The sequence below is a fragment of the Acomys russatus genome, chromosome 10 (assembly GCF_903995435.1).
Source record: "Acomys russatus chromosome 10, mAcoRus1.1, whole genome shotgun sequence".
Classification (NCBI taxonomy): domain Eukaryota; kingdom Metazoa; phylum Chordata; class Mammalia; order Rodentia; family Muridae; genus Acomys; species Acomys russatus.
In genome coordinates this window covers 28,230,773-28,248,566 of record NC_067146.1, presented here as the reverse complement: position 1 = coordinate 28,248,566, position 17,794 = coordinate 28,230,773, and the positions used below count along the sequence as shown (strand labels likewise).

Here is a 17,794-nt window from a genome sequence, read left to right as displayed (position 1 = left end):
AAATTCCTATTTATGATCTCTAGCACCTCAAAAAAATTTTCCCCTTCCAGTTCCAAATACTATTGATAAAGTTGTCATACATCTAATAAGTGGAGGCAGAACTATATGAAAGTCATCTTGAAAGCTTAGAGTAATGTTCAAAACAAATTATTATCTAAGTGACTCACTACACAGAACAAATTAAATGAAGCAAATACTTACTGCAGTCCAAAAGAAACTCAATTGAAATGATATTCACTTTTATATTGAATAGCCATTCAAAATTTTATACGTTATCATCTCAAAATATAAAAGGTGTCTCTATTTTTGGAATCTAATTGATAACACTTTTGTAATTTGATGCAGAGAGGAAAATCATGTTGTTTTAAAAGAGATTCTCAGAGTTTCAGCCCACATCTCTGACAGTTATTGCTCTAAATGCAGAGAGACTTTCAGTTAGCAATTCACTCATACAAACCTGAGGAATATTATATAGCTTCAGTTTGGGGGACTCATCAGGGTGTGAAAAAGCAACAACTATGAGACAAGGTTAAAATAAAGGGCAAGACTTTTAGATGCTCCTTTGTTCGGAAAGGTTTTAGGGACTCTAGGAAATATACTGACATGGTGCTTTGAAGGTTTATAAATGTGAAATGGTACCATTAGCTTGCATTGTCTTCTGGAGTGTATAATAAAACCAGACCAGCCTTGTTTCAATAGCAGTTCTTCCAGTAAAGTTAGAGGGTAGCTGTACTTGCTCCTAGCAATTTACTTCATTCTTTCATGGTCACTTCTATAACAAGGTGAGACACCACTCTCTAAATTTTGCAAATACATTCCATCTCAGGCCAAGGCTAACACACTGTAATATCACTTCATTCCATTAAAAAGCAGATATACTAAAGTTAAAGAATAATAATGATATATTGCCAATTTAGGACTCATCTGCCAATCTGAGTCACTAAACTGTGCTGTTTTATGTCCTATTACATACAGAGGGTGGACTATGGGGTGCCTAATGTTTCATTTAGAAATACTTATACAAACTTTCTTTTACTCTCCATGAAGATACAGTTGTATTTTGCCTCCACTACCAAAGAGCAACATGAAAACTACAGCAATATTGGTTACCATGGCTGTTGCATCGTGATGTTTCCACAAGTCTGCCATTTTGATCATAGCACGCCATCGCTTGGTAACGGTATCCTTGTCCACATTCCTTGCTGTCTCCTTGGACCTTCATTCCCAGCAGCATTTCAGCCTTCCCTTCCGGTAAGATGCAGTCTGACCAGTTCCCCACAGGTTGGGCATTGTATTTGTCACAAGGACAATACTGAGTCTCAATCAGAGGGTACAAGTGGGAGTTTTTACATTTTTCTTTCTTTTTACTTTTTCCTGTGGGAGAGAATTATGTTGGAAAATAGCATTATTAGTTTCTAGCATCCTTAGATTTTCACATTCTTACACTTCCTTTCTCTGCTTTTGATTTGATTCAATAGCGGCCTATAAATAAATGGTATCTTTTCATTTCTAAGTGCTTTCTAAATAAATTTTTGCTGATATTGGGTGCTTTGTGCCTTGCACAGTGAAACTTTTCTGATTTTTTTTTTCATTTAAAAATAGTCTACTTTGCATCAAGGATTGCAGTTGATTTTTATACTCTTTGAAATAACTGAAATCCTTATGTTTGTACTGACTCAGGAGTTTGTGGCAATTGCACTAACCTCTTCTTTTTAATACATGCAAAAACGCAAGATGCAGAGAGATCAACACTTCACTGGATTGAAGTGAGGTTATAATTCAGAATTAGAGATTTAAAGCTTATGTCTTGGCATATTATTTTGTCTCTTTCAAAATTTCTGAATAGTAGTAATGTTTATATACTTGACAACTAATACAAATAGTACCCAAAAAAAAGATTTTGGTATGAGAGTAAAACACTTTAAAAGTTTTGAATCAAGAGAAATTCTCACCTAGAAAATCCTTATATATAAGTTGTATTTATACTTTAAAATTATATATTTAATTATGTTAGTTATATTATATAAAATATTCATGTATATAATTGTAACTCTCATATATATTTTAATTACATTATGAATTTAATTCTATATTAATTTCCAATTTGCACACATACACACACACACACACACGGTTTTCCACTGTCTTCATTTTACTTTGATATTTTGATTCATCTTAATTGCCTATAAACATCAACACTTCTTTTTGCCCCCCACAGTGTTTTCAAATGCATCCAATTTAAGTGTAGTATCTTGTAAACTGTTAATTAAATTATGCCATTGCCTTTTTCACTTTTTAAAGTCATTGTGACTTTGTGCTTAAATGCAGTTTTCTTAGATAGAATTACTGCGGCCTTTCTCACTGTAGGAGATCAGCCATGAGCCGAGGCTGAGATGACACAGGGGTGGCCTCCGCTCTTTGCTCTGAGCACTTCGAAATTTCCGGGCAATGGACTAAAGGTGCACACTTAAACAACAACAACAACTGTGCTATTGTTTGTTGCATAGGGAATTGAGCTGCTTTTTTTTCTTCTATCATTGTTACCTTGCATTAAGAAACACACCTGAATCTCCTGAAATATTCAGTATAACTACAGCAACAATAAGGACTGTCAGAATGCTCTTGGTTTGAGTTTTACTGTATTTTTTCTATCATGATAAGAGTTAGCTTTAGCATTCCAATTATTCTTACCAACAATAGCACGCTTTCTGGTCCTAACTGCACCGCAGTCTCCGTTGCATGAAGAAAACTTGGACCAGCTGGTAAATTGACAGTCATCCTGGCAGGGAATCTGGCAAGCCTGGGTCAGGGCTGGCACAGGGCCTGCATACTGGAGACACTCCTGGATGCTAGCCTGCCCTCCATCTTGCTTTCGACAAGTAATGGCTGAAAGAAAAGCATGTGTCTAATTACTCTATAATTTAAAAATTAAAAGCATTTTCACAGAGTGAAGAATCTATTCTAATTCCCAGTTTACAGTAGTAATGTGGTTAGAGTGTTTTTAAGAATCACAGTACACAGAAGTGTGTGTGTGTGTGTGTGTGTGTGTGTGTGTTGAATGCACATTGGGAGGTCAGAGTTTAACACTGAATGCCTTCTTATATCTCTTTCTGCTTGCTTTTGAGACAAGGTCGCTCACAGAATTTGGCGTTAGACTAAGTTGAGCCTGTAAGCCCAGAGCATCCTTTGGCCTTTGCCTCCTAGCACTGGGATTATAGTTGCATTCTACTGCACCTCCTTTTTATGTAGGTGCTGGGAATCAAGCGAAGATTCTTACTTATGTGGAATAAGTACTTCACTCACTGAGCCATCTCCCCAACCTTTATATTTCCCTTAAAGAACACATAGCTTCATTGGCTATTGTGGCACAGAAAAACATACCAACACACACACACACACACACACACACACACACGAACAGAAACATACACAAGGATACATAAACTTAGTGATATTTAGTAAATTTTACTAGAGTCTATGAATGATTTAAACTTATTTCACACATGGGTTAGATTTAGAGACTACTTTTAGCAGATAAATCATGCATGGATGTATTCTAGTGTGTGTTGAACATGGAATATTTGCCACAGTGCTAGAAGCAAAGAAGATGTCGCCAACATTGTTTTAGGACATGAAGCAATCTAAATTCCTGTCTACAGATGTCTCAATGAATGTCCACTGTTTAGTAAATTGTGTCGGGAGAGCATGCTTTTGAACTTGTCTTATGGCTATAGCGGCACAGAAAGCACTATTTTCCTTTTTTATTAATTTATTCATATTACATCTCAATTGTTAGCCCATCTCTTGTATCCTCCCATTCCTCCCTCCCTCTCGCTTCCCCCCTACTCCCCTCCCCTATGTCTGTGATTGAGGGGGACCTCTACCCCCTATATATGCTCTTAGGGTATCAAGTCTCTTCTTGGTAACTTGCTATCCTTCCTCTGAGTGCCATCATGCCTCCCCATCCAGGGGACATGGTCAGAGATGAGGCATCAGAGTTTGTGTGAAAGTCAGATCTCCTTCTCCACTCAGTGGTGGAGAATGTCTTGTCCATTGGCTAGTCTGGGTAGGGGTTCAAAGTTTACTGCCTTTATTTCCTTGGCTGGTGCCATAGTTTGAGGAGGACCCCAGGACCCAGATCCACCTGTCATAAAGTTCCTCTTGTAGGTTTCCAGGACCCTCTGGATCCTTCTATTTCCTCATTCTCCCAGACTTCTCTCACCTAAAGTCTCAATAGGATGTTCTCCCCTCTGACCCACTTTCCTGGTAAGTAAAGTTTTTCATGGGACGTACCCCTTGAACTAGTGTCTCGATATAAGCGAGTATATACCATTTAACTCTTTTTGCTTCTGGGTGAACTCATTCGTTATGGTAATTTCTAGTTCAATCCATTTGTCCACAAATTTCTGGAATTCCTTGTTTTTAATAGCTGAGTAGTATTCCATAGGAAAGCACTATTTTCTTCCATATTGAGAGTGAGTATACTTGCATGTCTTCTGAGTGGCTAAGAGGAGACAATCTCAAAGCCCTCGATCCTTTCTGACCTCAAGTTTTTCACACTGCAGAACTATCAATTCTGAGTTTAAAAATAAAATTGGAAACTTTTAACAAGCTTAATTTAGCATGCCACTAGTCAAATTCTCATGACTCTAAAGATGATCACGCAGTTTTAATTCACATGATTCCATCCAATATTGTTCCAGTAATTTATTTAAATCTAGAAACAATTTTATTCTATACAAACTATAGATATATATGACACTGCCTTTGTATATAACAGATGTTAAAGAAAAAGATCACATGTTGCTTACAATCTGCCTTCTTCCTCTACCATTTTCTCCATAGGCTCTAAAAAGAATTTGTTCATTTATCAAGGGAGTCAATGAAACATTTAAACTTTGCTCCTGTATTGAAACCTTTATTAAATTACCTTAAATAGCCTCATTCAGACTGATTTATATGACCTTTTAAAGTTTATGGTGGGAGCTGAAACTGCCCCTACTTACTAGCTTCTTCAGGCTTCTATCATCATAAACTTAAGGGGAGAGTCTGACAGGTTAACCTGAATTAGAGCTGGGACACAGGGGTCCCCAGATTAGATCATATCCTTTGCACCTGTGAGGTGAAACCCAACTGAGCAGTGTAGCTTGTGTAACGGGTATGTAACATGAAGTAGCTTCCATTAGGAGGGAGGGAAATGGTCTCTGTAAGATGAGCACAACGCGGAACAAATCCACAGAAGCTTATATTGTCCTGTAAGAGTGGTTCCAAGACTTCTATGCTTTGAATAGAGTCTAGCTCATGTGTTCTAGTTTGGTAGAGCCAAATCATACAAAAAGGACTGAGGTCCTTGAATTGTAAAGTCATAATGTTTGGGACAGTGGGCATTTTGAAAGCCAGGTGACAACAAAAGGTCACTGTCACCATTTTTGGGGAGGCTGGCATGGTTCTGTGTTTATTACAGGTGTCTAAAGTAGTGGTTCTGTCAGGCAACAAAGTAGAATAAGATGGTAAGCTTTTCAAATATAGCTTTCTTAATAAACGTAAATGTTCATATTTCATTGGCTAAGGGCAAGGCCTTGAGCAGCTCTAAATGATGTCGATTTGCTGGCTGGATGAAAGCTACCGCACTTGGAGGTAATGCAGCATTACCTGCAGCAGAACTGCCTGGAATGCTATTCAACACCTTGATTCTTGGGATTCATCCAAGAGGCCTCTGTCCTAGGGTCCACGAATAAGCACTTCCCAAAGCAGCTAGGTGTTCAAGGCACAAGAGTTCTGGATGAAACTACTGGGTAAAACAGACACATTCTCTGCTACTCTGTCACTCTTGCACTATGTCAAATACAAGGGACCATAAAAAGAAGACTTGAGAAATGAAATATTAGACGCTTTACTAGCTAGGATATGTAGAAGCTCCAAGAGTGATTAATTTGTAACATAAGATGTATATTAGAGTTCTTAGCTCTGAAGGTGGTTGTACTGTTTGTACTAAAATTAAGGGTTAAAAGGGAAATCTTGGCATTGTTGAAATAAAATTTGCCTACTTATCTAACATGGCTCTTTGAAATGGATATTCAAATATAAATCTTTTGAGAAAGTTAATAAAATTGCCTCATGTTTTCCAAGAGGGTCACTGCCTCTCTGCCTCTCTGTTTCTATCTATCCCTGTGTCTTTCTCTATCTATCTCTCATCTTATTTTAGAATTACTCCATGTATTTTCACACTGTCACCTGAGAAAGAAAATTAAAACAACTCCACTACCAATAAATACAATTCTAGAAATAAATTAACATTGTTGATAGATACACTATTTAAAAAAAAAACACAAAATATTTCCCCCATACTCAGACATGGCCAAAGATCTTATTAGTCCTTCAGTTAGTTGAAATGGAAAACAAATGTGTAAAGTTCCCAAATCTGCTCTCAGAAATCCACTCTCGGCATTCCACTTCCCTTATCTGAGATTTTCAACAGTGTACTTTTGGAATGAATCACAATACGCTATCCAAATAAGAGCAAGAACACAGTTTGTACAATATATTGAAAATTTATCATACATCGTAGCTTGTTTGTATTCTAGCCTAGAGGAAACACATCAATTCAAACATAGAAATGCAATCTCAAATGAACTTCCTGCTGCTGGGTGAAAAAAATATAAATGTTTGGAAAGGGGGCCATCTGGTCTCTCAGCTTTGTAAACTTTAAAGATCATTTGTGAACCACTGAAAACAGGGTGTTTTTCAATTGTAACACGAATGGCTCATACCAAGCATGGTTTCCTGGCACTCCAGAAAGCTATACATGCCCAGGCAATTGTGACTGTATTTGCATCTATCTTCATATAAAATGATTATGCAAGTTTTCCTTTGTGTTGATGTCCTTTCAGCAAGGTAGATGAAAATAATGCTCTCCTATGAATAGCGGATCATGAAAGCTTCTTGGTGAGATTAGCAGTTGTCAGAAATACTTTAAAGAGAAATCCAAGAGTTAATAGTATATTGACTATATACATTTATTTCATTTATGAAATAAAGTGATATAGATATCACAGCAAATTGTGCATTATAGGATTAAATGGCTCTAGATGGCTAAATACATGGGAGACACAAGTATGACTAACTATGGACTGAATACGAAGAATCTTAGGCAAGTTTAGTCCACTGAGGCTCAGGAAACATTACAAAGGTGACTAAGAAATGCAGCTTCTTCAGCAAAGCAATGCTATAAGGAAAACAATTCAAATAGGATTAGATGAAGGTAATTCATAAAGACACAGTTACCAAAGACAATCTGTAGACCTTAGGGGGACTCTTTTGAAAAAACACGGTGTAGACATTTTGTGTGTGTGTGTGTGTGTGTGTGTGTGTATGTGTGTGTGTGTGTGTGTGTGTATGTGTGTGTGTGTGTGTGTGTGCATGTGGTGTTTCTGTGAGAATGCTTATGTCTGTGGATGTAGGCATGCGCATGTCACTGTTAATGTGTAGAATTAAAAAATCACCCTCAGGTTGTTCCTTATGCCCATCTTATTTGCAGCCCCGTCAGGTTTATGTTTTTCACAGATGAGTGGATCAGTCTAATTGGCCAGTAATCTACCACAGGTTCTCCTGTCTCTGCCTCCACTCTCCGTGCTGCTGCTTTGGGATTATAAAGTGTGCTATTGTGTTCGGTATTACATGGCTTATGAATATAATCATTCAGGTCTTGTACATGCGTGGCAAGTGACATATACTGGGACATCCCCCCAGCCAGTGCATGTAGAGATTTTGAGACAATAGGGCAAAATTAGGTATGGCTTACAGATTAGACATTATTAAATTATTATTATTTATATCTGGTATGATAACACCATTTTTATGCTGGAAAAGAATTAAGGGCCTATGGCACAAAAAAAAAAAAAAAATCTAGGCATTGATCTAAAATGCTCCAGGAAAATTCTTTTGCAGTGTGAAGGGAGTGACAGATGACTAAGATGGCAAATTGTCAAAAAACTTTAATGCTGAAAAAATGATAGCCACACTGTGAATACTAATGTTAGTTTCCCCATTTTTGTGTATTTTAAAACATCTCCCAAATTTAAGTATCAAAGCATAGTAAATTGAATAGTCAATTTCAGAATATTTTGTGTCAATTTAGTTATAAACTGTGTTTTAGATTTATTTGTTTTTAAATTATGTGCACGTGTGTGACCATGTAGGATAATGTAAACATCAGGGCAGCTGCACATAGAGACCAGAGGTGGGTTTTGAATGTCTTAGAGATAGAGTTATAGTCCGTTGTGAAGTGATTGATACAGAGGATGGGGACTTAATCAAGGCCTTCTACAAAGCTAGTAGAAGCTAGGCAGGCAAGGTAGCATACAATTTTAACCACAGTACTCAGGAGACAGAGGCAGACACATCTTGTGAATTCAAGGCCAGCTTGGTCTACATAGTGAGCTCCTGCCTAGCCAGAGCTAAACAGTGAGAATCTGTCTCAAACAAACAAACACAAAGCAACAACTCCCTCCCTCTTTCCCCCAGAAAACCCCAAACGAGTCTATGCTTTTAACTGAGGAGCCACAAGCCCCCATGAGCTCTGCTTTAAATAGGACAATGTTAAAGGTTCTGGGAAGGAGAGGACAGAGAGCCAACACTTGCTGTTGAGTTAACAGCAGATAGAGCTATTTACTTGTGGCTATGAGTACCAGTGTGAAGCTAATGACAGAACTTGGAGTCAGTAAATCGAACAACATGAAATGTCACTACTCATCTTCATTTTCTGGAAGAGGTAGAAACTCCCCTGTTAGGTTGTAAAAAGTGGAGAATTCAAGCAGGGCGTAGATTACTCTGCAGCGCATAAGGCCATCCTGTCATTTTGTTTAACTAATCAGAGTGAAATAAATTGCTAAATCTAAAGTGTGCACACAGTTCATTACAGGAAGCGGAATCTATATCTTGATGTAGTGAAAGCTCTTGAATTATGTGTAACAAAGAGCTTAAGAGGCTCTGAGACCTTATTTATTAAATCAAGCGATATGAACATGCTGTATCCTACCACCCTCGTGTATGGGTGGCATTCAAGGCCGAATATGCTCAGCTGGTGAGTTGATTAGATGAGTTATTTTCCTGTCGCTTATGAACAAATGGCAACAGTGAAAAAGAAATCATGTAAAAAGGAAAAGGAAAAGGCTTAGCATGAATAGGGCTTGTTACCAAGAGACCTAATTGTGCTTAGATCCAGCCTATAAATAATGCAAGAACACCCCAGTTGCTTCCTAGGTAGATATAATGATCCTGGCCTTTCTTTGTAGCAAAAAGATTTTCACTGACACAGTTGCTAAATTACACTTCCTAATTACAATTTTCAAACACAAACCTGGCAGGATGGAAAGAAACGTAGTTCTTTTAAAATTGCTCTTAAGTAGTTTTCAATGATTTCGGTCTCATTTAAGGCTCATGATACATGTGAAATATTCACACCTCTTATTAGGAAATAACATAGTAAGCTTCCAGAAGAGAAGCTCAGATCAAGATCAACTAGACCGGAGTGGGTACCTTTGAAGGTTTAGCTAACTCTGTGGCCATGTGTGGAACATACAGGAGCCATCATGGGCATGGGATGGGGTCACGTGTATTTTATGAGTTGTTATTTGGAAAATGGCAAATGCTGACAAACACTGATCACAAGGTTCTTGGAGGAATATAAGACATAATCAGAAGGCCCAAGTCAACTAAGATGCTGAGAGTCACAAGAAATCAGGGGAAAGCATATAAAAGCAAAAACAATCCTAGAAGCTTTGATTGACAGCTAAACAAGGAAAAGTACAAATTCTAGAATGCAGTTAAACAGTACATCAGTCTAAAGAATGTTTTACTATATAACATGTAAGTTTCCTTTTGTATTTAGTTTTTTTATTACAATTTCTTATTTTTAATTGAATTCTGTCTGTAAATGAACAGAAGAATATGTATTCATAAAATAAACTCACTCAGATATTTGGTTTGATCTGAACTTAAATAATGTCTCTAAAACACAATTTTTAAAACACAGTTAAAAAAATAGACTCAAGACATTGAAAGCCAAAATTTAAGTACATTTGTTCATAAAATGCACCATACTGAGAAGTTAATATTTCTATCTTCTGTTCTAAAAATTATCTAAATTTCATTTTGGTTAGTGTATCTCTGACAGTAGATAGCACAGGGACCAACATGGAGATTGAACTAAATAAAACAGCTTAGAAATAATTTATATGAGGCTTTAAATTTAATATTTATAACTTTGTATCATACTATTATTTTAATGTGCAACACAAAATGAAGCCCAGAATTACATACTTATACTTTAAAAGCAGAAGTTGCTATTATTATTTAGAACAATTGTTGAGAAAAACATTAGGAAGTCATATGAAATATATCATTAGTAGTAATTTTATGTGCATTGATCTTGGAAATTTGCTGGCTTCCTTTTCTCAAGAAGGCTCCCTGCTTCTGCTGTCTTAGTACCTGTGGTCTGTGGTTTCACTGTGCTGCCATCCATGTCCCTAGGGGATCATATTTGAGATGTTGGTTTGTGGTTCCTGCTGTTCAGGCCATCCTGATGTCTTCTCAGCAACAGGTAGTGGTAATTGGGCTCCATCTTCAGCTTGCTCAGACTCTGAATCCTGAGCCCGGTAATAACCCTTGGCCCTGGTATGCACTATCTCTGGCTCCAGGTATGTCAATACTCCACTGAGATTGTCCAGCCATAAGGAACAGAAACCCTAATTGTCCTTCGACTTTCTACTTTTCTAGAATCTGTTCATCTACGAAGACTTAGCTCTTTGATGGTTTTGAGGTAATGCTTCCTGTCTGACTTGGGCCTTCGCTTGTTTCCAGTATCCAATAGCCACAGTTGGAGCCACTTGAGTTTAGGCTGCCCAAAATGATCACTGTTTTTTTAAAAATATATTTTATTAATTTATTCATATTACATCTCAATTGTTAGCCCATCCCTTGTATCCTTCCATTCCTCCCTCCCTCCCATTTCCCCTTACTCCCCTTCCCTATGACTGAGACTGAGGGGAACCTCCTCACCCTGTATATGATCATAGGGTATCAAATCTCTTCTTGGTAGCCTGCTATCCTTCCTCTGAGTGCCACCAGGCCTCCCCATCAAGGGGACGTGGTCAAATATGGGGCACCAGAGTTCATGTGAAAGTCAGACCCCACTTTCCACTCAATTGTGGAGAATGTCCTGTCCATTGGCTAGATCTGTGTAGAGGTTTGAAGTTTACTGCATGTATGGTTCTTGGCTGGTGCCATAGTTTGAGCAGGACCCCTGGGTCCAGATCAGCCCATCATAATGTTATTCTTGTAGGTTTCTAGGACCCTCTGGATCCTTCTATTTCCTCATTCTTCCGTGCTTCTCTCACTTAGAGTTCCAATAGGATGTCCTCCCCTCTGACCCACTTTCTTGGTAATTGAAGACTTTCATGGGACATATTCCTTGGGCTAGTGTCCAGATATAAGAGAGTATATACCATTTGACTCTTTCTGCTTCTGTGTTAACTCACTCATTATGACCAAAATGATCATTGTTAGAAGCCTGATTTCTGAGTTTCTTCCATTGCAGACACTAAGCCACTTAGAAGAAAAAGTGGGAAAGAGCCTGGAAAATATTGGCACAGGAGACAACTTCCTGAACAGAACACCAACGGCCCAGGCCTTAATGTCAACCATTAATAAATGGGACCTCATGAGGCTGAGAAGCTTCTGTAAGGCAGGAGACACTGTCAAGAGAACAAAGCAACAGCCTACAGACTGGGAAAAAATCTTCACCAACCCTACATCTGACAAAGGTCTAATATCCAAAACATATAAAGAACTCAAGAAATTAAACACCACCAAACCGAATAACCCAATTGAGAAATGGGGCTTGGAACTAAACAGAGAATTCTCAACAGAGGAGTATCAAATGGCTGAGAAACACTTAAAGAAATGCTCAACCTCCTTAGTCATCAGGGAAATGCAAATCAAAACAACTCTGAGATTCCATCTTACACCCATCAGAATGGCTAAGATCAAAAACTCAAGTGACACCACATGCCGGCGAGGATGAGGGGAGAGAGGAACACTCCTTCATTGCTGGTGGGAATGCAAACTAGTACAGCCACTTTGGAAATCTATCTGGTGCTATCTCAGAAAAATGGGAATAGGGCTTCCTCAAGACCCAGCTATTCCACTCCTTGGAATATACCCAGAAGATGCTCCAGCACACAACAAGAAAATTTGCTCAACCATGTTCATAGCAGCCTTATTCATAATAGCCAGAACACGGAAACAGCCTAAGTGTCCCTCAGTAGAAGAGTGGATAAAGAAACTGTGGTACATATACACTATGGAATACTACTCAGCTATTAAAAACAAGGAATTCCCGAAATTTGTGGATAAATGGATTGAGCTATAAATGATCATAATGAGTGAGTTAATCCAGAAGCAGAAAGAATCAAATGGTATATACTCACTTATATCTGCATACTAGCCCAAGGGGCATGTCCCACCAAAGCCTTCACTTACCAGGAAACTGGGACAGAGGGGAAGGCATCCTATTGGGACTCTAAATGAGAGACGCATGGGAGAACAGCAAAATAAAAGGATCCAGAGGGTCCTAGAAATCTACAAGTAGAACAATATGATAGGCAGATTTGGGCCCAGGGGTCCCGCTCAAACTAAGGCACCAGCCAAGGACAATACAGGAGGTAAACTTTAAACCCCTTCCCAGATCTAGCCAATGGTCAGAATATTCTCCACAGTTGAGTGGAGAGTGTGATACAACTTTCTCATGTACTCTGGTGCCTCACATTTGACCATGTCCCCTGGAGGGGGAGACCTGGTGGCACTCAGAGGAAGGACAGCAAGTAGCCAAGAAGAGACTTGATACCCTATGAGAATATACAGGGGGACGTAATCCCCCTCAGGAACAGTCATAGGGGAGGGGAATAATGGGAAAATGGGGGGGGGGGAGGAATGGGAGGATACAAGGGATGGGATAAACATTGAGATGTAACAAGAATAAATTAAAAAAAAAAAAAAAAAGAAGCCTGATTTCTACTGCAAAACCAGTGCTAACTTTATCCATAAACATTGCTAGAATTTAATAATACATTCAGCTGGTAAAGCAATGACTTAGCCTTCTAAGCATTAGGTGAAAAGAAGAAAAGTGAGCATAGAGAATAGTGTCTCTTCAGTTCTATGACATGTTTGCATACGAATAACTTGAGTAGTATGAATCAAGCATTAACTTCTGTTAATGATTTATTTAAAATATCTTTTATTTCTATTTCCTTTTTGTTCTTGATACATTAGATATTCTGCTACTTTTTTTTGTTTTAATTGAAAAAGAAATCCACTCTTTCCTTCCTGGTATTTCAGTCCCTGAAGAATATCTGTCTGCCTCAAACACATTCAGAGAAGCCTCAGACAAAGCAGCCAATACACTGCCCTTAAGTGTATAGATTTTACACTGTGCTTTTTTCCTCAAGTTACTCTGTGTTTAGAGGAAATTTCCTTCTTCACTGGGTATACAGCAATAGTCACCTCTGATTTTTTTCCATTTTTCTGTGGTCATTATGCTTATACAGCAATAGTATATGCATTACCAATTTACCTTGAAACTCAAATCATGCATGCTTTATAATATTACATGACATATTAAATTATCTGTATATTTTTATTCTCTCAGCTAGTGAATGGCATGAGGCACCATGATCTGTGTAGCATGTATTTAACAAACACTTGTTTACCCAATCATTAATTCTATTGGATAGTATTCAGGAAATTTACATTGGTCCTAGAGACTGATTTGTACAGCATTTTGAGAAGGTTCAATATAGCAGACATATAGACCTACGCACCTGGATGGGAAGTTTAAGAGACTGATGATCTGAACTGAGTTATACTTCCCTAAAATCCTCTAATCCCAAAGTAATGGAGTCATGAGATGGGGACTTTGGGTCAGGCTTGGATCTGTTCACAAGGGAGTGGTTTTTTATGATGAGATTGATGCCATTACAAAATGAGACCATGGAGAGCGCCCCTCCATGTTAACATGAATCTCTGTTTTGTCTGTCTGTCTGTCTGTCTGTCTCTCTTTCTCGCTCTCTCTCTCTCTCCTATGTAAGTTACAGGGGAAATGCACTGTGAATGCCAGAAAAAAGCCTTCACCAGAAATTGAGTGGCTTAGCACTTTGATCTTGTGGTACATGGTTATAGCCACCACAGCACACTAGTAATTACGCATTTATTTGAAGAAATATTTATGAGATATTTAGAGGATGACATACTGGGTCTAAAAAAAGGTTCTGTCTCTATGTGCTATGGTGTGTATGTGAAAATTTAGTGGTGTGTTTTCTAGCGATTTGGAAGAGCAAGTCTTCTGAGAAAAATGAATCCATAACTGAACCTTGCAAGTGTTACGTTGAGAAGTGAATATTCATTATGCAAAACAAACACTTTCCTCCCTTTCTACGCAATACACCATAAGTAAGACAAAAATCAATGTCTAGTTGTGATATGATTTACCATTAGAAAGAGGAATTGCAAAGATCTAGAACAGTTTTTACTTCTTGTCTTCCACACTGTCTGTATTTCCACGTTTTATCTTTAACTATTTTTTTTTCTTTAAAAAGTTTACTACTAGATTTAGAGGAGCCAATATTACATTCTGATATTTCCTAACAGTGTTGTGGTTTTATTCTTAAGGGAAATATTTCACTACTATCATAGCTTTTGGAGCTGATTTTCTCGTAGCTTTAAATGTGTTTCTTCACTGAGGGCCTCAATTTGAAAACTTGAGCTAAGAACAAGAAAAGGCTATTTGATTCTATTGATTGTAGTACTAATAGAAGTTGTGACAGTATCAATGACTATTTACTTCTATTTATATCAGGTCCAGTAATTTTTTTTCTGTAAATCTAAGATAATAAATAATTTCTGCCTTTGGAGACTTACTGTCCTCTGTAGCTACTCAGCCTTGCCACATATCTTGAGAGCAGCTACAGGCAAAATGTAGATATGGGCATGGTTATATTACAATACAATATTAACGACAAAGAAAAAGCCAGGGCTGGAATTGGTTGACAAACCATACTTTGCTAATCTATGGTATAGTTAAATTTTCTGATAAAAGCCACACAGCAAATATTTCCATTTTTAGAGTCCTAGTGTGTGGTTCAACAGTAATGCTATGTTTTACTTTGTATAATGAAACAACAAAATGTTAATTTAAAATTAGTAAATCATACAAATATTAAATTTAATCAAAATTCTTCAAATGAAAAGAAATAACTAAATGGCTTTAGAGTGTAAATAGGCTAGAGAAAAAAGAAATATACTAATGGAAAATATTATTCCAACATTTTTATATAAATATCCTTGAGATCTGAGGTACAGCAAATCACTTCCTGGAATGTTGGTCAGATAACTGCCTATCATTTGATGCCACCTTTACAGTTATATATCTGTTTCAACGTCAGATTAGGCTCTTTCTACTTGGCAGCGATACTATCAAATTGTACAAAGAACAACTTCCCAAATTAGCTAGGCATTCAGAATTAATTATTTCACCAACGGAACTATTATGAAGCTGATAATATTGGAGTTCAAGAGTCCAGTGTTCAGGGGTCCCGCTCAAACTAAGGCACCAGCCAAGGACAATACAGGCGGTAAACTTTAAACCCCTACCCAGATTTAGCCAATGGTCAGAACATTCTCCACAGTTGAGTGGAGAGTGGGATATGACTTTCTCACGTACTCTGGTGCCTCGCATTTGACCATGTCCCCTGGAGGGGGAGACCTGGTGGCACTCAGAGGAAGGACAGCAGGTTACCAAGAAGAGACTTGATACACTATGAGCATATACAGGGGGAGGAAATCCCCCTCAGGAACAGTCATAGGGGAGGCGAATAATGGGAAAATGGGAGGGAGGGAAGAATGGGAGAATACAAGGGATGGGATAACCATTGAAATGTAACAAGAATAAATTAATAAAAAAATCTCCACAAAAAGAGTCCAGTGTTCAATTTTAATTCTTATTTATACTACCCATCCTAGTCTCTGCCACAGAATCCTACAAATATCTTCACTACTCTGAGTCCAGTATCTGTTTGTGCCCATGTTCACACTGAGTTTCTCATCTGAGCCACTGATACTTCCTCCTTCTATTGTTCCAACAGCTTCTTAGCCAGAAGCTGGGCACAAGTGTCATATCGTTCTAATTTATTCTGCACAGGCTGACAGATAAAACACCACTTTCATCAGGCCCTGCTCTTTTCACGTATTGAACAGGGCCTCAAACACTGATCCTGACATTTATATGTCTCCATATAATCACCCCAGGCTCCAGCTCGCATCTCTGTGGCCTCAACCTACCCACTATTTTATGAGCTTATTTATCGCATTTCTTACCTCAAATTCTTAGCTTACAGAATTGATCACATTAAACATTCCTCTCTTCTTTCTGCTATTCTGGGAAGAGGGGAAAAGTCAAGTAGAAGCTTGTCCTTTAATCCTTTCTTACTCTGTCAGCTTCAAATGATCAGATTTGTAATCAATTGCTTTCAGTCTTTAACTCCTATTTGTTGGGTGGGATTAAATGAGCTCATTTCCCTAAGACAGCAAGGCTTTCAATACCCCTATCTTCTCACAACACCCATGGTTCTTTCTGCACAGTCTTCTAATGAAGTCACAGATAAATGAGAAGTGGCCACTCTACAGATGTTGCTGATTAAGTTAACACAACATTATTCTTTCAATCACTAAAGGAAAATATTTTCTTTAATTTTATTTTGCCTCTAACCATATGACCTCAACGACAAAGACTGTGAAACAATGATGAACTAACCAAGCACAGACTAGAATCACCCATGGATAGAACATCGATGCAATAAAATATTTCCTTCTTTCCCCACACAAAAGACACTTCTCGCCATCTCATGCCCTGTAGGAACACACGCTTCAGCGAAAAGAGATCTCCAAGGGACAGAACAGTAAACACAAGGAGCCTTTTGCATGAAAGTTGTTGTTCCAGAGTTAATTACACAAAAACCAGTTGCTATAATGCAACTTTGTCCTCCAAGATTTCCTGAAATGTGTGTGTGTGTGTGTGTGTGTGTGTGTGTGGTGTGTGTGTGTGTGTGTGTGTGAGAGAGAGAGAGAGGGAGAGAGAGAGAGAGAGAGAGAGAGAGAGAGAGAGAGAGGAGACTGTGCCAAGATTAAAAAGCATTGCTTAAAGACTGGTGAGGAAGAGGCACCAAACAGGAAGTCAGCAAATGAACATTCAAAAGCCAGGAGAAAGTGACATTGAGGAAGCCAAAGACAACCTTCTGTTTCCTAGAGGAAGTGAGTAATCGCAGTAGATCTTAAACAGTACTCTCTAGGACCAGAATAGAACAGAGGCTGCCAGATTTGAACATGAAAAAGTCAATTGCCACCACAGTGTGTCCAAATAGCTAGAGGCTCCTTTTTATATTGTTGCTTCTCTGCCCCTGTGATATTCTGGGCACAGTCATCAGGGTCATTGGCAGAATTTACCTTTCCATGGACACAATGTAAGCCCAGTGCTGCAAGGATTTTGTGTTTTCAGTCTCAAGTGGAGGAAATGAATCACTCAAGGTTGTAAAGCTTTTAATAGTAGAGTTTTGAGTTATGAAGTCGTTTCCCATGTGTGCTCTCCCAGTATTGGCTTAGTTAGGGTTACCATTGCTGTGATTAAGCATCATGACCAAAAGCAATTAGGAGTGGAAAGGGTTTATTTGGATTATGATCTTATATC

General features: G+C 38.2%; 1 protein-coding gene across 1 annotated transcript in view; it reads right to left on the bottom strand.

Moving 5' to 3' along the window:
- Window positions 1–17,794, bottom strand: part of Thsd7a (thrombospondin type 1 domain containing 7A) — a 352,216-nt gene that overhangs the window by 44,070 nt on the left and 290,352 nt on the right. The window contains exons 12-13 of the mRNA XM_051151923.1: window positions 2,692–2,886; window positions 1,111–1,374 (exon numbers count right to left, since the gene is read on the bottom strand). Coding sequence (XP_051007880.1) covers window positions 1,111–1,374; window positions 2,692–2,886 — 459 coding nt within the window. The remainder of the gene's footprint in view (window positions 1–1,110; window positions 1,375–2,691; window positions 2,887–17,794) is intronic.